Raw genomic sequence first — 21610 nt, forward strand, 5'->3', positions numbered from 1 at the left:
CACCACTGGGTGCACTTTGAGTAGTAGAAGAATCATGCAGGTGTGTGTGCACGTAATAACAACTTCTTGTCTTGGCTGTCAGACAGACTGGCAGTATTAAGTCCCACCAAATTAATAATATTGTGTAATTAGTCACATAATAACTTGATAAGTCTGTCCTTGTGTAGGTTGTACATATGAAAACATTTTGAGGGAGGGGAAAAAAATGGAGTTAATTTTGTCCTGTTGCAAGGAGCCAGTCTTCTGGTGAAATGTGATACTGTTTGCCATGAGAAGTTTGTCTAGTTTGGATGAAAATCTATTTCAAGCCTAATATGCATCTCTATTTCCTGTTATTTTAAAATTCAAATAGCATCTTCTTTATGAAGTAACCCCAACAATAATTATTCCCTTCAGTGGTTATTTATGGTATATAGAACAAGAAGAGCTTGGTATGACCTTAAATAGTCTCTCTGTGAATAAACTGGACCATTTCAAGGACCCCATTTTCCCCTTCCATATAAATCTGTCTCCAGTAATGAAAGTGTCGAAGACCTCACCCAAAGCTCCTTGAAGCCCACGCAAATTTTTCTTTTGTGGGTTTTTATTCCTACCACATTTTTATGTCATGTTGTATTTATTAACACTATGCAAGTTTGTTTCCATACAGCATTTCTCAAACCAAAGCACCCTTGAATTCCATTGGGTGCATTGGAAGAATGTTAGCTAGTGTGTGCCACACTAAAGAGACAAGTTTTACCTGCTAGTACATGACAGGGTAGTGGATGGGTGATTTTCCTACATCATGTCTGGAGGAAGACTGAGCTGGAAGAAATTACAGAAATGAGAAGGAAAATGTGATTTGCTTTCTTAATGAAGGACAATTGATAAAAGTTGAAGGAGGGAAAACTGGGTCTGTACTTGGAAAATGTTGATTAAATACAGACAGAGGAAAGTGTCTGCCAGACTGCGGGGGAGCATTTATGCTTTTTCATGGAGTAAGGGCAAAACTGCAATTGGTGAGAGGAGCTTGGGTCTGCAGTCTCCTCCCTTTTTAGGATTCATGTTTACTTTTGAAGTCTTTAGTTTAGTCACCTTCCTCATCCCTACACCACTTTTTACTCATCTGAATTTCTTCAGTTGTATCAGGGCAATTTGTAAATGGACAAAGTACATCTGCATCCAGCACTTCTGGAAAGATATTGCCTTATACTTACTGTAACAGGTTTTACTAGAAAACTGGGGTGCACATTTAAAACTAAAGTAAAATTTAGAAACTTCTTGATCAGCAAACCTGATCATAAAGAAAAAATATTATGCTAATTTTTATGAATTCTTGAATTTGTTTAGCCCTATTTCCAACTCAGCTATATATTGTTGTACAGTAACAGAACTTTTTCCTCTAGTCTAACTATTGCATATTTCTCTGCTTTGCACAGTATAATGATTATTCAAAGTGATGAAGATTACAACTGAATGACTTTGATAGGAGTAGGGTGAGATTCCAAGTGAAAACATTGGGCAAAAATAACAGCATCAGCAAAAAATGTGTAGCTGGGGTAGAAGTGAATTCAGAATGGATATATACAGAAAGGAATGGTATCAAAACTTTCCTAGTTTAATATATAAAGACTGTTCCACCTCAAATTGAAATAGAATCAAAGAAATAAGGAAAAGTCTGAAAGAAATGGATTAAATAAATAAGTGCAAAATTTTACAGCAAACCCATGAATAATAACTTGATCCTCTGCAGATGTTTGACAGGAAATTATTTGAGTACAACCAAATTAATTCAGGCCAGCAGTTAATTGGTTTCATAACCATTTAGTGTATGGCTAAATTTGATGGATTTAATAGCAACCCTGATACATTCTGTGTCTGTATTTTTATCTTTGGTCAAGTTGGCTACACCTTGGGAGTTAACACTACAGAAGAAATTATTAGAATTATAAAATCATTAAGGTTGGAAAAAATGTGCATCATTGATTTTGACCTAGTACCGCCATGTTCACAAAAACATCTCATGAAGTGCCATCCATTCAGTTGTTGAACGCTTCCATGGATGGTGATGGCACCAATTCCCTGGGCAGCCTGTTCCAATGTTTATCCTCTCTCAACATAAAATTTTTCATAATATCCAATCTGAATCTCCCCTGGATTAACCTGAGGCCACTTCTCTTTGTTCTGTCACTGTTACCTGGCAGAAGAGGCCGATCCCCACCTGGCTGCAGCCTCCTTTCAGGGAGTTGGAGAGAGTGACAAAAGTCTCCCCTGGGCCTCCTTTTCTCCAGGCTGAACACCCCCAGCTCCCTCAGCTGCTCCTCATCAGACTTGCACTCCAAACCCTTCCTCAGCTCCATTGCCCTTCTCTGGACACACTCCAGCCCCTCAATGTCCTTCTTGTAGTGAGAGGCCCAGAACTGGACACAGCGTTTGAGGGATGTCCTCATCATTCCCAAGTACAGGGACAATGTACTTGGAGACAATCCCAGCCCTGGTCCTGCTGATCACACTGTTTGTGATCCAGGCCAGGATGCCATTGGCTTTCCTGGCCACCTGAGCACACACTGGCTCATGTTCAGTCACTGCTGACCAGCCCCCCCAGGTCCTTTCCCAAGGGCAGCTTTCCAGCCACAGTTCCCCAGCCTGCAGTGCTGCTTGGGGTTGTTTTTGACCCAAGTGCAGGACCCAGCCCTTGGCCTTGTTGAACCTCACACCACTGGCCTTGGGCCACAGGCTGGATCTAGATCCTACCCTCTCCTACCCTCCAGCAGATGGAGAGTCATGCCCGGCTTGGTGTTGTCTGTGACCTTATTGAAACTGTTATTAATCTGTTTGTATAACCTTTTAAAAATCTTTTATGCTGACAGCTAGGTTGAGTTAGATATAATATCTTACCTGAGAACAAGAGCAATCTTTGCCTATAACACAAATTGAAAACAACCATTGTCCAGGCTACTATTGTCAGTGGTTGTGGCTTCTGTTCTTCTCTTGAGTGAAGGAGGAGCACAATTCCCCAGTTAATAGTGCCAAGTTTTGATATAAAGAGGTGCCTTCTGTGAACATCTGCACCTCTTGTTTCAGAATGATGCTGACTGGCATTAGTAAACCAGAAAATCTAAAATCATTATTCAGGGGCAGAACTAATAAAGCACATCAATGTACTTGTCAGTGAGTATGAAAAAAGATTAAGAACTCTTTCAATGTTACAAGCTCTGGTTTGTGCATTATGATAAGTCATGTATCCTGCTGATTTTCCTGAAAGGCACTACATAATTGTATGAACTTGTTGTTGATAAATACTTAGCTAATTTACCTTCTTCAGGGTCACACAATAAACCCCAGAAATTTCTCTTTCCATTTCAATGGGACAAAGATTTCACTATAACCCTTCTACTCCTAGAAACCAGCTCTTGGCTATGAAATGCAACATATAAATACCTGTACTCATGATTCTAGGTAGTTCCAGAGCATTTCACTTTTATTTTCATGTGTGGTTGGGAGGACTGTTTATGTAGTACTGTCCATTATTTAATTACTAACTGTCTAAGGCTCTGAGCAGTGCTGGGAGTTCTAAATGCCTTCTCCTGAACTCCAAAATTTACTTTCTTCTTCTGTCCTTAAAGTAAATTGTTATTAGGATTTTCCTCTATCTTTATGAAAGTCTGTCAACAGCTTGTATGGCTTGCTAGTGAAGCAGCTTCAGCAACCTAGATTAAAATTTTCCATCTATTCTGTACTATTCATTCAAGTAGTTGAAAAAGATTCCCTCCTTTTCTGCTGTATTGTGCTCTTATCACAAGCAAAGCTTCAGTGTATATCCAGTAATGTCATGGTGCCAAATTAATTCAGGCTTAATGTCTAGCACTCCTCCATCAAATGTTCACTTTATATTTGATTTCCAGAAACTTTCTGTAATTCTTCTGCATGACCACTTTCAAGTTTTGAATCTCCTTTCTATATTTTTGAGAACCTGTCATTTTTCATCTTAGTGATTTATCACTGCTGTGCACACTGATATTAATAATGTCAGAAGCCTTTTCTCTTTCTGTCTGTTGAGAAAAAGCTCACAGATGCAGCTTCTTTCAGCACGCACTGATATTTGAGTGCTTGTACCCTGGCTCCTCTCCAGCTCCCTCATGTACAATGCTCTTTTCTGTACAGTGACAGGGGTTAATACATTCTGTGCCTTCTCAGATGTTTTACAGTTTCTCAGAGAGCTTCTATGACTGATTCTCTAATCAAATCCCTTTGGGGAGGGGAGAATCAGTGCTTTGACTATATCCTCTGGCAAATATATGACTATATCTTTTTCTGCAGAATATTTCTCCATGTATCTGAAGTGGGCTTAACTACCCATTTCAATATAAACAACAAAACACTGAGGCCAATTTTATCTGCATTCATGTTGATTTGATTGGGGATTTTTAGTTGAGAGGTGTGGTGCCTTAGTGTAGGCTAGCAGCCAAACTCCCACCTAGCTGCTTACTCATTCCTCTCCCCCGCAGGATGGGAGAGAAAAAAGGAACAACAGGAATGAAAGAGTTCATAGGCTGAGATAAAGACAGGGAGACTGCTTACCAGTTACCATGGTAGGCAAACAGAGTCAAGTGGGGGAAGATTTACTTAATTTATTGCCAGTTAAAAAATTTGCTAATGTGGGTAGTGGGAAACAAAAGAGACAAACATTAAAACAACAGCTTTCCTTTCCATTTTCCCAGGCTCAGCTTGACCTCCTCCCAGACTCCTCTCCTCCTCCCTTGTTATCACTGCAAGTTACACTCAGTCCAATTCCCTACAGAGAGGAAGCAAGTGATGTAAAAGGGGTGTTGAGAGATTGTTATCAGGGTGTAGTGGTCTCCCTCTTCCATTCCTTTCTTCTCACACCTTTCTTCTCCATGTACGTCATCTGCAGGCTGCAGAGAATATCTGCTCTGCAGTGGAGCACGCTCTCTTCTGACCTTGGGCTTCTCTCTGCTATTTCTCACCATTTCTAACTTTCCTTCACTCTTTGCTGGGCATTTTTGTTCCTTTCTTAAATATGTTTTCCCATAAGTGCCACTATCTGTCCCTGGACACTTGGCCTCTTTTCAGAGGCCTCCTGCAGCCTCCCTCCTGCCAAACCTGGCCACAAACACCCAATACCAAAGGTGCTCCATTAGTGCTTTACTAGAGTAAAGAATTTACACAGTCTTTAACCTGCCCTGTTTGGAATTTCCCTTATGCAGATCTCACACCAAGATGATTTAGATGCATAGAGCATGTACGGGTCAGATTTCTCTTCTGAATCAGGTGGTGCAGGATAAGCCTTACACAGTCTGTAGACTTTGAAACAATGAGAAAGAAAACTCCCACAAAAGACTGTGACTTGTGTATTACAATGTTAATTACTTTCTCATTGTAAAGTGCATGTAATAGAGTTATACAGTAAGTATGACTGGTTAGGGAGGTCAGGGATCTTCAGTGCCCAGCACAGAATAAGGAGGTTTGTTCAGCCTTCCAGAATCAAAATTGTGTTTCACCCCACAGTAAACCCACAAGGGGCAGGAGTGGATTTTTCACCGATTTCTGTGAAAATCCAGTGATGTGGTGCTGAGTTAAAATATCTGGGGGAACTGCAGCTTTTTCAATCCCTGAAGTGCCTCTTTCTGATGGGAGTCACCTTTACCATATGCCAGGAGCAAAACTGGAACTGGAACATTAGCTGAGTTCTCTGGGCTGGTGGGGAGCCAACGGAAAGCTCTGAGAAAATGGGTGATGCCACCCAGTTCCCTGCCCAAATGAAAAACAGAGGAAGCTCTAGGATAAATTGGTTGACAATAAAGGCTAGATCTGAGTTCCACATTGTGGAAGACTAGGACAAGCAGGTGGAAATTTAGGACAGAGAATTTATAACTAATCTATTGTCAAGAAATAGACATGGACAACGTGGCAATGGAAAATTTAAGTAGTGAGTGAGTGAAAAACAGCATAGAAATCATAGTGGGCTTTAGAGATAGAAAAGCAGAAGCTCTGTAAAATGAGCTGTGTAATGCCATGCCTTGGCATTAGGTGCATATGTCAGGTTACATTATTTGTATGTAAGTAATATAATCTAAACTAATGTTAAAAACAGCAGCTAGTGACTTCATGTGCCTTGATCAATAGTCCTGCACTGCATATCAATTTAAATTAAAAAGTATTTGAGGAAGAGATAAAAATTACCTGTCAAGAGAAACAAAGGTTTGCTTTGAAAGAATTTAACATTATTAATGATCTTTAATGAATCTAACCTTGTTTCTGATATTATTATGATTGTGATTATTTGCACAGATATATACATATACAAGTTATAAATACAATGAAGAATAGCTGCTCATTTAGCTACCTCTGACACATGCTGTTTCCACTTTCCTCTTTTTTTCTTTTTTTCTTCACTACTCAGTGATGCATGGAGAAGAGATTTTAGTTCTATTGTACTACATTTTGAGGCTTTAGTACTTTCAGGGTTTAGTATCATAAAGTGTTCCGGAAAGCCTGAAGCCATCTGTTGTGTGATATCTACCTGCTAAGTAGTAATAAATATGCCTGCAGTTTCTTTTGGGTGAGTATGATCTGCCAGGGCTCAGTTGCCTGTAAAAACTGTGTAGACAAATCCAAAGTTATTTTGTTTTGTGGTGGCTTAGTTTTTGATAATTTTTTTGAACTTCCTGATGTGTTATACATTATTAGTGATAATATTATTTACATTACTTCTACAGTATTTCAATGTAAATGTTTCTGAATTAATATTTTTTTCATAATGTGTTTTTTATTCTGTCAGGCAATGCAGAAGGCATAACCTTTCTCATGGTATACTTGTCTGAGATTTCTGTTTTAATAGCTCTTGGAGTGAGGTGGAATCAGTCTTCTGACAGTGATAAAAATGAGAGGTGTGGTAAGCTTAGAAAATTTACTGATTTGCATTCTTCTTTCAACATTCCTATACATTTGATGCAAATGAGCTTTGACATTTGCAGTTTTATAGCTGTTGAATGGCACTATTTAAGTAGGGTAGGAAAAATCCACAGAGAGGTATATTAAGGTACTATTCAGAAGACATTAATTATCTAATTTATTAACTTGTCTGTTTAGTTAATGTCAGATGCTTCAGTAAGTATTACTAGACAGTGTGAAATGAGTGCTGTGAGGTATTTGACTAAGCCACAGGAATGAATACCTTCTGAACTTCTGCTTCATTGGCAGCATTTCATAGTTTTACTCACTTCATCCTGGCTAATGTAACTGCAAATGTTGGTTTTAGTCATGACTTTTTTAATAACTTACTGAACTCATGGGCTATGGAACTCATTAACTATGTCTTTACACAAATTATTATTTGATTTACTAGCAGGGTTTCCTTGAGCTTTCTGGAGGACACTTTGGGTCTTGATTATGAGCAGCAGAAGAAAGAAATGATAACTATGCTGTGTGGGCATTTCCCCCCAGTGTATTATGTTTTTCCTAAGCAATCTTTATCATTTTTCAGCTCTTGCAGGTTTTTCTGCTTTTGCAGTCTGAGGGTAAAAGCAAAGTTTGTTGGAAAGTACTTAGCTTTTCCACTTGAAATACTATTTTTTGTCTTGCTTTGGGGATGACTGAATCCTTTAGCCCAGCGCCCCAGCTCCAGCCAGTATCAGGACTGAGCACGTAGTCCCAATAGGTCTGGGGTGATCAAGCACAGGGCTTGGCCAAGCAAGTACTAATCAGCCATTTGTGCAGATGGAACTGGTCCCCTTGATGCCTTCATTGTTCTATTTTCCCATATGTGTTCTTCCCCAAACTATCTTTCAATGTTTTTAGTTCTTCTCCTAAACATATCCTATTAGATCTTGCCCAGTCCCCAGGTACTCGTTCCTGTATCCCCTGTCTCATGGCCCCCTAAGCTGTGACCCACCAGTCTGAGCCACGTTATGAAGTAAGATCAAGTTATCCAAATGTGTTGCTGATCTCAGAAGATACAAGCAGGATGAAACCTCTGTATTTATTGTTTAGTTTCTGGGTCTATGCTGAAATTACACAAGCGGTAAAAACGAAGTTTCTGCACACCTTTTGTTTTCTTCTGTTCCGGTGCAGTGCAATACAATGTTGAAGGGTTGTTTGACCTAGATGCAACCTATTTCACTCCAAAACCAATAGCAGTGCAGCAATCCTGTTCAGTACAGCACACTCCCTGGTGAATGCAATTCCCTGCTCAGAACTAACTAGCTCAACATCTTCTACCTTATCCTCCATTCCAAAGTGTAGAGATAACCCTGGCCATTAGTCTTAAGCATCAGTTTCTTAATGCTGCAAAAATGGGAACATTGCCTACTTTGTAGATAGGTTATTTAAACATTGTGGAGTACTTCCATATGATAGTTTTCAGTTTTTGACATTTGTAAATGAAAGTCTGTATCAGAAAATATAATGAATTTCAGAACTATTGATGGCATTTGTCTAAATTCTAGGCTACTGCTTACATTTCCCTAAAAGATGTCTATGAATAATGCTGAGGCTAACATTTCACCTTTGCAGTGTCTGTAGGGAGTGTGGGGATGCATTACTTTGTCATGGATGAAACAGGATGCACTTCTTCTGTCATTAGCTGCCTCACCCCTGAGGACTTGTGCTCTGTGTAGGCTGTTACTTCAGGATTTTTTTTAATTTACCTTTCAGTTCTGTGCTTACCATCTTGACAAATGTGTTTCTAGCCTTTAGTGAAAGCTACCTTTTGGCACTGAGTGACATGCAATGACATTTGCAGTGACGTGCAATCCTTTGACCTGATTGTCAATAGCTCTTGTGTGTGTGGTGTATACCTGCTTGTTCTAGCACTTACTAATCAACTAAAATAATATGAACGTAGAAATTAATCTATTTTCTATGCATCTTCAAGGGGAATGGTCTCAGATCCCTACACCTCCCTTGAGAAGTCAGGGTAATGCTTGGACCATGCTTCAACGTTATTAGAACATTTTGTATCACCACAAAGCTTTGGCAAGCATTTATTATTGTGCTCCCCTCACCATGCTACTCTGATCATTCTGAGGTTGCTTAGCCCAGACATTATTTTGTAGACCTGATTTTGGTTTCTGACTCAATCACCTTGGCATTGGACTCGGTTGGCTTTGTTCTGCCCAACCTTAGCCCAAACAGAGAGTGCGTGATGTCTCCTCTCTCAGCTTTCTCTAGTGAAAGCAGCACCTGACCACCTGAACTTCGCCAACAGTGCTCTCATTAAAATGCCTACAGCCAGCGGTTTCAGTGGTGGTTAGATCACCATACTGATATGTGCTAAAAGATGTCTGCACTAGACTCCATGTAGAACCTGCCCAGCAATCCTGTCCCCATCCATGTTAGGTCATCAGAGCATGGGGTTTTTTGGCAGTGATTGTTTTTTAATTTGTGCCAAATGTCATGGCTTTCCATTCTTCTCGGGAACTCCTTCTTTTCTCCCTCAACTTTGGGTGATGAAAATGTTTGTTATAATAAGGAGATGAAGTAGACTTGTCAGAATATACCATTGCTCTCTCTGATATGTGAACTTTGGATACTCCACCCAGGCCATCTTGGTTTCTGTACTTTTCAAAAGGTAGAATTTGATGGGAGGCATCCATTAGGCTTCCAAGCTAGACTATAAACCTGCGAGCTGCTTTGCAGAGCTTTGTATATTAGAAATTCCTTGTTAAACACTGGAGGACTTACAGGAAGACTCTGACGCAAGGAAACTCTTGGGTAAACTCGTCTTTACTGTCCAGAACGTTTAGCTCATTGTGCTGTGGATGATCAATGCTTATTCCAGGAATTCGTCCTGAGGATTTCTCTGGAGGAAATAGCTATTGCATCCTTTGAGTACTACTTGCAACTTGGATTTCGTTCTGCAATGGCAGTACTTCTATGGATCTGGCTAGGGTAATTTGGAAGACTCCTTCCCGGCTCTCATGACTGAAAAACATGATGGGAAGTATCAGCACTGACATGACAGAATTCTTAAGTGCTTTTCCTTTGCCATAATTTGGTAGTTGCTTTGGAGAAAACAAAGCAAGCTACATTTAGAGATTGCAGCATTTACATCTGCCATCTGGCCAAATTAAATAACACGCAAGTGTGTTCACATAATCTGAATAAGTTAAAAATATACTTTTGAGAGACAGCTAGCTTGAAACTGAACACCTGGAAATTACTGTGAAGCCTGGAACTGGGAAAGAGTTCATCTTGAGTTGTACACTTTGATCCTAACAGAAGAAATCCCGGGGAAGAGAGAGGAAGAGAGAGAAAGAGAAATTGGGAGCAAGAGGTTGATTTTTACCTAAAGAAGTCTCTCTTATGTGTTTGTAATGGCCTTGTCTGTTCTGGATAGGTGTAAAATTTTATTTATTTGCATTGGCCTAGGTTGAGAGTGAGTATTAATTTGGAGGTTGCTGGATGTCTTCTTCAATTTGTGTATTCCAGATGATATTCTGACATTATTTCAGAATAAACCCTTGCTTTATTCTGAAAATAGAAAGCTTGGCATTAGGAAGGATGACCAGTCCTCATTCTTTCCCAGGAATTCCACTTGCTTAACTCCTTACTCTGCTTTTCTGTAGGAGGGAATGCATTTCTTCCTGTCAGTGTATTAATATCTGATTAAGGTTAGGTACTACCTCTCATAAATATTCCTGCTCAAATAGAAGCTGGAGATTGGAGAGATTCACTTTCTGTCATCCAAAATGTCCCTCCTTAGGAACTCTCCTTGAATGCATCCACTTTATTGAAGTGTAGACGCTGTGTTGACAGTACCAATATCTAGAGAATCTGCAGTTTGGAAAAAAAACAATTTTCTAGCTCTCTTTCTACTCTCTGAGTAGACAAAGTGACTTAGCCTATCTTGAACCTCAATGGAAGTTTCATTTTATTAATAAAGTGATCCAGCTCTTGATATTAGGACCACTCAGATTGACAACCTGAGTTAAAAGATGCTTATCCTCATATCCATAACCCTTGAGTTGTGTTTCTCGTCATATCTCTGCACAGTAAATATGTATAATGCTTCATAAATCGGAACTATTACCAACTGAAAACTTGTCTGGCCTCTTTTTTTCCCTTGGTAGCTTTCCCCTCAGGCATTGACCTTTTTTTGTGCAATTTATTCGTAGCTGAAGTGGGAGGCTGCTATTCACATTCTTGAATGATGGATTAATAGAAGCTCAGCTGAATGAATGGTCTTTCATTATCTTCAGACTGATTTTCATCTCTTCAAGTCATTAGCTCTTGAGTATCCATCCAATCAACAGTGCACTGGCATGGCTGGATTCTGCTGGCAGCAGGAGATGTTCCCATAAGTCAGATTCAGGGTCTGTGTTGACATGTTTCATAATTGAAACACTTTAATTACTACCCAGCTGAGGCATTCCTTAACAGTTCTTCATCCTCTGGCAGCATGGATTCACACAGTCTGAAGTCTGTAGACTTGCTCAGGACTGTGTATATTCTAGGTAAACGTCTTGGTATGTCATGAGTGATGCTTGTCTTTGATATAACAGGGAAGACACATAGTAACAAGTTGAAACTCTGGGCCACTTTTTAAAATTTGTGTGGCAATCTTGGAAGAAGAACCAAAAAAAGCTTTCTGGAGGTGGTAGCAGACAGATATATTATTAAAGACTGAAGTGCAAGACCAGGAACCTCTTTCAGGAATGTGTACTCATAAAGGATTGATGCATTCATCAGCAAACTCATCATGGATTTGCATACCCTGAAGAATCTTCTTTGCTTTATGCTATGCTCAGTAAAATGGGAGAGAAAGGTTAAAGTTTTGGTATCTGTTTTCAGAGTCTGTGAGATGGCCTTGTCTTGAATACAACTATAAGACACCCAATTTTTTGGTTTTAAGTTGTCTGCCATACAAGTTCTCTTTCAAGGCTGCTCTTTACTGTTTCTCATTTGAGGAGAGTCTTGTTTCACAGTCTATCTCATTCATCTGTTGTTAAACAGCAAGCATGAGCTTGTACTGAGGAGAGATGATTTCGGGGTCATTTCCACCCTCACTGCATGGTCTGAGATCTTCATGTCCCTTCTGGGTCTGTTGGTGCAGGACTCTGGTTCTGGGCTGTCTCATGGTCAGTGCCCTTTTCCTGGTGCCCTGTGCTGAGTAAGCCTTGGTGTTCCAGCTGAGTTATGTCCCTTGGTTAAAAGGTGCCAGGTTGTAGCTAAAATGGAACTTACCTGGCTGTGGGGACGCATTTTCTACCTTAGAGGTGTTCTCACCTGTGTGGTTGGCTGTGCTGATAATACTACTCTGCATGTAATGAGGGAGTCCTGTTTCCTTCTCTGACTGCTGAGTTTGGTGTGTGTGTCTTTGGCTCATTATTCTCCAGAGCTGTGGTATTCTTGTACTCTGCCCTTCTGGAATACTCAAAGGACCTTCTGTGGAACACCAGCACCAGCTTGGTGCCTGAGTATATTTAATTTCCATTTCTGCAGGAAAGTTAGCAGAATTAGGGCTGCATAGTGGTGCAGACAGCTATTTCAGAAATGAAATTCATGTCAGCAGAGGCTTTGCTTGGATTTGATTTGCTTGTGGTTAGAAATGTGGGCTAAAATTTCTGGTCTCTTGCATTGATCTTTCTAGTACGCTAAAGGAAGGGAAAACTGTAAATTTTGAGCACAGGGATTGTGCTCCTGTGGCCTGTGAAATACCTCTCATATCTCATCTCTTCTCTGTACTCAAGACCTTTCAAACTCAACATCCAAATTTTGCTCAGTGCATAGGCAGGCAGTGGTGTCAAACAGTGCCAGATCAGCAAGGGGAAGCAGAGTCTTACCCCAGGCAGGAATAACCCCAGGCACCATCAGGGCTGGTGGCCAACTGGCTGGTGTGGAGCATGGCAGGAAAAGCCCTGGGAGTCAGGAGACCCTGAGCCAGCACAGACACATGGCACAAGGGAGGCAAACACAGACACAGGTCATAAAGGAGCTTCCTGGGCTGCACTGGAAGGAAGCTGTTAGCAGATTGATGGAGGTGATTTTTTCCCTCAGCCCAGCCTTGGTGAAGGCATATGGGGAATTCTGTGTCTGTTGCTGGGCTGGCTCCCTAGTAGAAGAAAGACATGGACTTACTGAAAAGAGTCCACTGAAAGGTCATGGAGATGGTTGAAGGTTTGAAGCATCTTTCATAAATGGAGAGGTTGAGACAGTTGGAGTGTTCAGCTTGGAGGACAGCAAGTTTGAGAGATATCTTTCCACTGTGTAAAAATATACTCTGGAATAAGTAAAGAAGGCAGGGATTCTTCTCAGTGGTGTCCAGGCAAAGGACAAGAGGCAGTAGACACAAACTAAAGTTACTGTAAATTATATTCAATCAAAGAAAATTATTTTGCTATGAGGATGATAAAACACTGGAGCGGGTTACTCAGGTTGTGGAGTCTTGGAGACTCTTTAACCTGACTGGACGTGGCCCAGAGCAATCTGCTGCTGTTGCCCCTGCTTTGATTAGGGCAGTTTGACCAAACTCAAGAGGTCCCTTCCCACCTCCAGTACCCTGTGATTCTGGGAGTTGAGGTTTCTCACAGTTAGGTATTTACTCAGGCATCTCTGCTAGTTAGAGAATGGAAGAATTCCTACATTCAAGAGCGCACAAATTTCATCCTGAGGCTTTCGAGATTGACACGTGACATCCTAAATTAGTGATGCTTCTAAAGATCACTGCATATTTGTATTTATACAAGCATATATACTGGTTACATCATGAGAATATTATTTCAAGAACTGCATGAAGTTAATATAGGGCCTTGAATTTGGAAGCCTTTTGCACTGTTTGTGTTGCACTCTCCTTTTTGTTTCTAGATATACTGTCCATAATACCATATGTACTTAGATCTGTAATGCTGAGCTGTAGTTTAACTGTGCTGTTGCAGTTTGTTTCAACTAGTTTTTCATTATTTCTGTGTTAACTACTTTCATAAGTATGCAGACTGTTCTCTCAGCAGGCTCTTCTCTGTTACTTTACAGGAGTGTTTAGTATTGCTGTTTAGTAAGCTGCTGCAGACATTGTGTTCTTCAGTGCTATCAATCAACAGTGGCCTGCAAGGAGACATCAGCACTTTCTTTCACAGTTACTTTTTTGTCCCTCAAAATAAAATGTTCAGATTTAGAAAGAAAGTTCTAGAAGTTTTTATAAACTAGTGACTACTTACTGTAGAAGTACAACTGTCATTGAGTGTGTATGAAAAAGTGCACAGAAAATGGCTCTATGCTTCCTTTTCTCTCACTTGAGAATTATCACCAGTATATATAGGTAATTAATTGTTATCAACTAGTGCTTTGATTAGTTTTGTGGCCTTAAATTCAGAAAGTATGCTATAAATAGTATTTAGCAAATGCTGTGTTTTGGAAGCAGAAAACTTTTAAACTACATTATTCACAGTCAAATGTGATGTGATTAGACACAACACATTCTGTAAATCTTAATATTCCAACTCCACCAAATAACTAATTTGTAGGCTTGCCAGTTGGGCTATATTAGTTTCCTGGAGAGGAATAAGGCACATGGAAAAGGGCTGGCTGCTTTTTCTTTTTTTCCTAGGGACCAGGGACAAACTTCTAACCTTGTGGGGCTGCTCATTAAACCTAATGTTCCAACATTTGGGTTCTTCAAATTCAAGCTGTGGTTGGATCTAGTTTAAAGAGCAGCAGTTATGTTATATGCATTTGTCTGGTCCATAGGCCTGACATATGGGATGTGTTAAACTGAGGTCCAAGTGCAAGGATGATATCACCAGCACAGAGCAATAATATCAATGTCAGAAGTGTGGACTAGTGAGTTGCTGAATTTTGGAGCTGGACACTGCCTCACGTCCCTTAATTTTTTTAACCCTTTTTAATAAAAGATGTGACATTTTGCTAATGTAGATTTACACTGTCCTTGTCCTCAGTGGTGCTTCTGCTCAGCGTGGTGCTGTCAGTTGCTGTGGAGGACTGGCTGTTCTCTGTCATTCATGCTTTATTCACAAGGTATTTTTCACTCATTGCTGGCATCAAGCTTCTTGCCTTTTGTGCTTTGTTATCCAATGAACGAGTCTTCTGTTCATACTGTATTATTATTATTCACCTCTACTTGAACTTTCTTCCTCTCCTTCCATATATATTATTTGACTTTCCACTGTGACAGAGAGTAAGAAAGGAAACGACATATTGCAGACTCAGAAAGAATTATAGTCTTAACTTCTAGCAGGAGAAGTGTGTGTTTTGGCTCTTGAAAATGAGAACAGAGTTTCATACCAAGGGGAGGCAAAATATCAAATGTGTTTCTGTAAAACATATCATAACTGCATGGAAATTGAACTGGTTTGTCTAAAGCCTTGAGTCCTCCCATGTGACAGTGCCTGTATTTGCAGCTTCTCCCTTTGCCTGTCAAGGAACTTTCAAAGAGTAGTAGTATTAACTACAGGAGTCAAAATACCCTCTCTAGATTAAAAATTATAGTTTTGTATTTCTCTGTGAGCAAGGCTTGCAGGTGTTTTTGGTTGAGCTCCTGTCTTTACCATTGCTCACTTGCTCACAGCACGTGTGTGGAAGAATGGCCGCAGGTAGGGGGTGCAGCCCTGGAGAGGTGGTCAGTGTTTCCAGGAGCTTGTCAAGCCTGCTGTGCTCTGTGCAGCCCCCACACTGTCAGAGCTCCTCTCAGGCCTCTCTCTACACTCCATTCCCTTCAGTGGGGTGGCTCAAGGGTCCTGTTTTGCAGGCTCCAATAACACTCCCTCTATCCCAGAAAATTCTGTCTGGATCTTTCTTTCAGCATTGCCATCACTGGCTTCACTCTCAGACAGTTTTGGCATGGTTTTGAGAGGTGTAACACTTGCATATTGGAAGTGCCAGCAAATCACCTTCAGTGTCTAGGGGCTTGAGGAATCAAATTCAGAAAACGTCATCTGGCAGATGCAAAGCTCTTTCAGTGCTGGCTCTTTGAAAAATTTCCCTGAAACCAAAGAACCAAAATTCTTCATGGTGATTTGATTTTTGGTGGTACTGAAGCAGGTTTTGGGCAAATAATTCACCCTAAAACACTGTTGGTAGCCCTTTGCTCTATGTTGGTGCCTTTGAAGGTGAAATTTTGAGTCTGTGCCTTCTTCTGTGAAAAGCAGAAATGAGCAGGCAGAGTCCCTTCCTCCTCAGCTTTCTGGCAGAGTGGCAAGTTCCTTCTGCCAAGTAGTGCTAGGAAGATGGTGCATTAATATTTTACTTTCTCCCCCATAAAAATTCTCCTCCAATTGTAAGTGAAGCGACTGAAGACAGTTGCTGGTGCAAAATATACAGGTTGTTATTCTGACTTTACAATTTGTGCAATTTTGCTAATTTTGCTTACCTAAAGATCACAGGCTCTGTTATTGTTTGTTATGGAATGCAGCACTTGAATCAGAATTATGGTTTCTATATGACATTAGGAAACATGATATAAAATTTGGTAACTGGTTTCTTCCCTACTGTCCTACTTTTGAAAGTGGTGAGTATTGTATGCTTCAGAGGGAAGTGGGGCCTTCTCTCTACTCTTTTCTTGATGACTGAAAAAAAGGGAAATAAGCACACTATCGAAACTGATCACACCACTGCACCTTGTAGTAGACTAAAACACTGAGTGTTGAGAGCTTTATTCTGTTGAATGATATGCTGTCATCCTCCTTTAAGAAATGTTGTTGGGAAAATTGCCAATTAAAATTGTGTATATTCTTGAAATGTTCGAAATCACCCTCAAACCCTACAGGAATTCATGACCATGTATGACTGTATGGAAAGATTATTGAAAAAGATATTTGCAAGAACTGGCAATGGAAACTGGCTAAGCACAGTGGGGTGCAGAAATTATTTGCTACACACTGTGTCTTTTAGACTGAATTCATTAACTAGGATGTCATGGTGTTTGTGTTCCTATCAGGTTTTAAAGATTCTATCACCACATTATTCTGTTTAATGTCTCACTGTTGTTTATTCCCTTTTAGGGAACTTTCTACAGTTCTATTAAGTACAACAAGGAGAAAACATAAGCAAAATAGTGGGTGTACAGAAGTAACAAAACCTAAATGTTTAATGCAGAAAAGATGCAACAAGTATCTCCTACCTACGAAGAATGAAACAAATATTCACACTGTGACCTTGCAGTACAGTCTTGGATCAAACTTCACAAGTTTCTTTAACAAAAAATAATTGGATTATACTATTTGCATTGATCTGATGATGTGGAAATAAAACATGGAAAGGAATGTTGTTATTGTTTTCTTTATTCTTTGAATTTTGCTTCACTGCTTGGATTTACTAAAACTGATAAAATCACTACAAAGCCATCACTACAGGATTAAAGAAGCCTTATAGGCAAAACTTGTTGATATGAAATTATATGAAATATTACCAAAGGTAATAACTGGGTTTCATACTCAGCACAAGATTTTAGAAGTAGAGAAGGAAAATACAACCACACAAATCCTGTTATCCTCATTGGGCTATATGATTAAACTTCTGGTATAGTACTGAAAGGTACATCTGTGCTATTGTACAGCTGTTTGGATGTGAATCAGGAGCCCTGTGCTTTCATTCTAACTGGTGTTGAGTAGCATTTTACTTTGCCAGTAGCTCTATTGAAGCTTGCAATGCTAGTCATGGCCAGTGTGAGAATGGAACAATTGTTAATGGAAGACAGATACTGCAATCATTGCAGACTGATGAACAGGAAGTTTATTTGCCAAAGATATTTGAAATATTAATTTTGCCATGACTAGTAGATTCCTATTAAATCACAAAACAGATTCCAGTCCCACTGAAATCAAGGGAAGTTTTTCTGTTGACTTCAGTGACATAAAGATTTGGACCTCTTTTAGAATTATGTTCCAATTTAAGATCATTTTTCTGATGCTTACTAAATGTCCCCCAGTGTCAATACATTAAAATGTGTTGCCAATTCAAATAGTGTTGTCTTGTACAGTAAAAGCTAAAATAAAATATTTGCTTTGGCATCATTGTAAGTGGAATTTTTGTCATGTGTTTAGAACTTACTTTGCACTGCTAGCTGCACGTAGGAAATGTTCCCTGTTCTTCTAAAAATATTTGTAGTGCACGTTTAAGACATTAACTGTAACTTTATGGATCGGGTTTAATGCTCAGTGGATTTACACTACAGTATGAATCTAACCCTTAATTATTACCAATGGAACTCCTTCTGCACATCAGATTGGTTTTGCCTGGGAGACTATGGTTATGTATTTAATGAAAAGATTGTCATTTATAATTTGTTGTGAAAGTTTAAAGTTGCTAACCATATGTTTTATTTTCTCTGTGTATCAGGAGAATTTCTTGGGAGCTAATGCAAGCATCTTTTAGATAATTTCTCACTGACTTACTTCTTTTATTTGCTGAACATCTCTGCTCAAATCAGTTTATTTCTGGCAGTGTACTTGCTGATTCCTATTAGCACCATGTTGAACTGTTAGCATTCTTTGTGAACTAACTTATACAGTGGATCCTGACAAAAATGATAAAAGCTGGGCTGCAGCTTACTTCACTAATTTATGTTTGTTTTTTACTGTATTGAGGGTCATGATTTTCATCTCTAAATGGTTTGTGATGCATCATATCTATTCTACTAAACCTGCTTTAGTTTGTCTTTCCTACTTCCCCTTTTATTCCATAGCAAATCCGGTGTGGAGTTTGTATTTTTGTATTTCAAACATAAGCTCTAATTTCTTATACCTGTGTATCACCATTCCTTTGTTTCCCTCCCTACGAGTCCACTGTTTCAGCTACCTTAATTTTACAGTCACAGGTCCACTTCTGTAGAATATGGCAATTCTGTCTGAGGTTCTGAAAACCTTTTCCATTCCCTTTCTTCTCTTCCTGGCGTTTTCTCAAACTGAATGTGGCACTTCTGTTTAGGTTCTCAGTTGGCTCATAGTGCAATTTGTGTCTAATCTCTACTTCTCTTTCTTTGATTTTCCCACTGGTTAGTTAAGTCTTAGAGACCATTAATGTGTACTTCTGCTAATTGTGATCAGATCTTTTCTGTAGTTTATTTTGGTTTTTTTTTTTTTTTTTAATTTTTTTAACTCTCTTGTATTTTTCTGTATATCTGCAAGACTAAAGCTTCATTCTCATGCCTGTTCTCATAGAGACTGTGAATTTGAATCTGAAGTCTTTGCATTTTACCTCTGCTGTATAAAGTGCCTCCTACTTAGGTTTAATACAGCAAATTCAATTGGCCTTCAGTTCTGCTCAACTCCCAGGAGCAGGAGTGAGACTCACTTCTGGATTTACAAGTCTACAGTGGTGCCTAGTGGTTTTCTATAGGGCTTTTGAGTTCTATAGAAACACCTGGTTTTCTCTATTGCCTGTGAAAAGGGCCTTGATAATTGTTTTATATGTCTGCATCTCTAGGTAGCTCTCTCTGCACTGTCTGTGCCTAAGGGTATGTGTCATTCACTGTGTATGGGGACTGAAATTGTGTACGTGCTTTGGGAATGAAAACCAACTCTTGGTTTGGTTGTGCTATGTGGCAGTTAGTATTTTCTTTCTAAAGTATTTCTAGAAGGAGGATTTCTTTTCATAGGCCTCCCAAAAGTAATTTTGAACATTTTAATGAAAGAACTGAAGTAGATAATGGCCAGACTATTCTATAACTGAAGTTAGAACAGGCACGTTTAGTCATTTTGCTTTTTTCTATGGAAGAAAGCTTTAATTACCAAGCTTAGTGGGAGGAGGAAGGCATATATTTGTTGGATTACAATTTTATTGTTGAATTAATAATATTGATTTAATTTTAATGATTTACAGGAAGCCTGTTTACCTGTAAAACTCCAGCAATTGCAGATATTGTGATACTAGTAGATGGTTCTTGGAGTATTGGCAGATTCAATTTCAGGCTTGTTCGACTGTTCCTGGAAAACCTGGTTTCTGCTTTCAATGTGGGATCTGAGAAAACAAGAGTAGGTAAGGTGCCACACTTTTTTCATAATATTTCTCCAGCAGTGTAAAAATGTTATCATTTCAGGATAGTTAACAGCGTAATGCTACTCTTTTTTGCAAGATTCACCCTCATCTAGCACTAGCACTTCTATCATCAGAGTAATGCTGCTGGAATGTTTGTAGTATTAATTCTTCACTGTTTACTGTGATCCTCCAATTAACTCTAATGCAATGTTAGTGAAAAATGAAAACAGTGGAAACAGTCTTACTGACTTCAATCAGCATTAGTCTCAAACACTTGCAGTTTAATTTTTTCAGGCAGAATGTGCCAATGGATGGCTTTTTCTGTGCTTTAAACTGGCTGAAATGTTATATTTCTGATCTGCTACCATTCAAAAGTACATTAAGTAAAATTGTTCTTCTAAAGAATTTTTGCAGTGTTAGTAACTGAAAAAGTTTTGTATTTCTTTGCTTTTCATTTAATTAGCGCTTGAGTAAAAGGCCTTGAAAGTGAATTGTGGAGTTGTCACCTTGAACAACTTCATGCTACTTTTTGTTGTCAACCAATGCAGTTTTTCTGGTATGGTAGCAAAGCTACTTGCAGTAAGCTAATTGGTAAGGTACTGGAAACCAAGTACATAAAGTCTATATACTTGAAAAAACCTGATTTGTCTTCTGATGGATTGCCTTCCTTTGTGGCTCTTTAGGTCTCGCACAGTACAGCGGGGATCCCCGCATTGAGTGGCACCTGAACGCCTATGGCACGAAGGAGGCTGTTCTGGATGCAGTCCGTAACCTGCCCTATAAGGGAGGGAATACGCTGACAGGTACTGGGGATGCTCTGGCTTTTGCCTTTTATTAAAAAACACATTCTGCTGCACAGCCCAACAAGTGCCAGTGCTTGTTATGAAGGGTAGAGGGGACAGGGGTTTTGCAGCTTGCCAAGGACTTTATCCTGTGTCAGTTAAGCCTTTTCTGAAGCACTTGTCCATTGGCTAAACTGGGAATCAGGACAGGGTCTCATAACACAAAGTTACCTAACTCTCTGTGCTGGAAGTAAAATCTTTGACCTGCTGGGAAGAAAATGCAAAATCCATTTATAATGTTCATGCACAGAGCTTTATTCTGGAGAAGGAAAGAATGTTGTTTCAATATTTGACAACTGGTAATACTAACTTTACAAATGACCACTCAGGGCTTTTAGGTTTCCATTGACCTTTTAGTAGTTAAAGCACTGAAGCCTCAGAGACACTTAGTGATGGATAAAGGGGAGATGCCTGACAATCTGGGAAAAGTACAGTCTCTGAATACAATTCCAGTGTCATCAAAGCAGCAGTTAGTAATGTTGGAATGTTATACCCAAAGACCCAGACATGGCTTTAAGTAAATTGTTGCTTTTTTTTTTTCCCCTGGCAGGTAAGGAGTAGAAGAAACAATAAGCAACAGTCTTTATTTTGGTAGAAGGAGTGATTGCAGTGGGACAAAGGACAGAAAACTCTAGTATGATTCTAGGAGTGAGATTACTGGGTGGTAGGAAGTAGTAAATTATCATGATTATTTTATATGGACATTAGATGAAAATGAGTTAGAAACATTAGCTGTACAGATTTAAAAGAGTTTTCAGATAAGATCTCATGGTGATGTGTAAGTTTGTCCTGAAGCTGTTGTTCTTCTTTCCTTTCAAATAATTAACATTTATTAAAAT

General features: G+C 39.4%; 1 protein-coding gene across 1 annotated transcript in view; it reads left to right on the plus strand.

The window, feature by feature from the left end:
- The window catches only part of COL14A1 (collagen type XIV alpha 1 chain), a 113625-nt gene that overhangs the window by 13758 nt on the left and 78257 nt on the right, over window positions 1–21610 (plus strand). Inside the window, exons 6-7 of the mRNA XM_059482315.1 lie at window positions 19774–19929; window positions 20613–20732. Of these exons, the coding sequence (XP_059338298.1) occupies window positions 19774–19929; window positions 20613–20732 (276 nt within the window). The remainder of the gene's footprint in view (window positions 1–19773; window positions 19930–20612; window positions 20733–21610) is intronic.

This window comes from Ammospiza nelsoni, chromosome 1, assembly GCF_027579445.1.
Source record: "Ammospiza nelsoni isolate bAmmNel1 chromosome 1, bAmmNel1.pri, whole genome shotgun sequence".
In the NCBI taxonomy this organism is placed as follows: Eukaryota; Metazoa; Chordata; class Aves; order Passeriformes; family Passerellidae; genus Ammospiza; species Ammospiza nelsoni.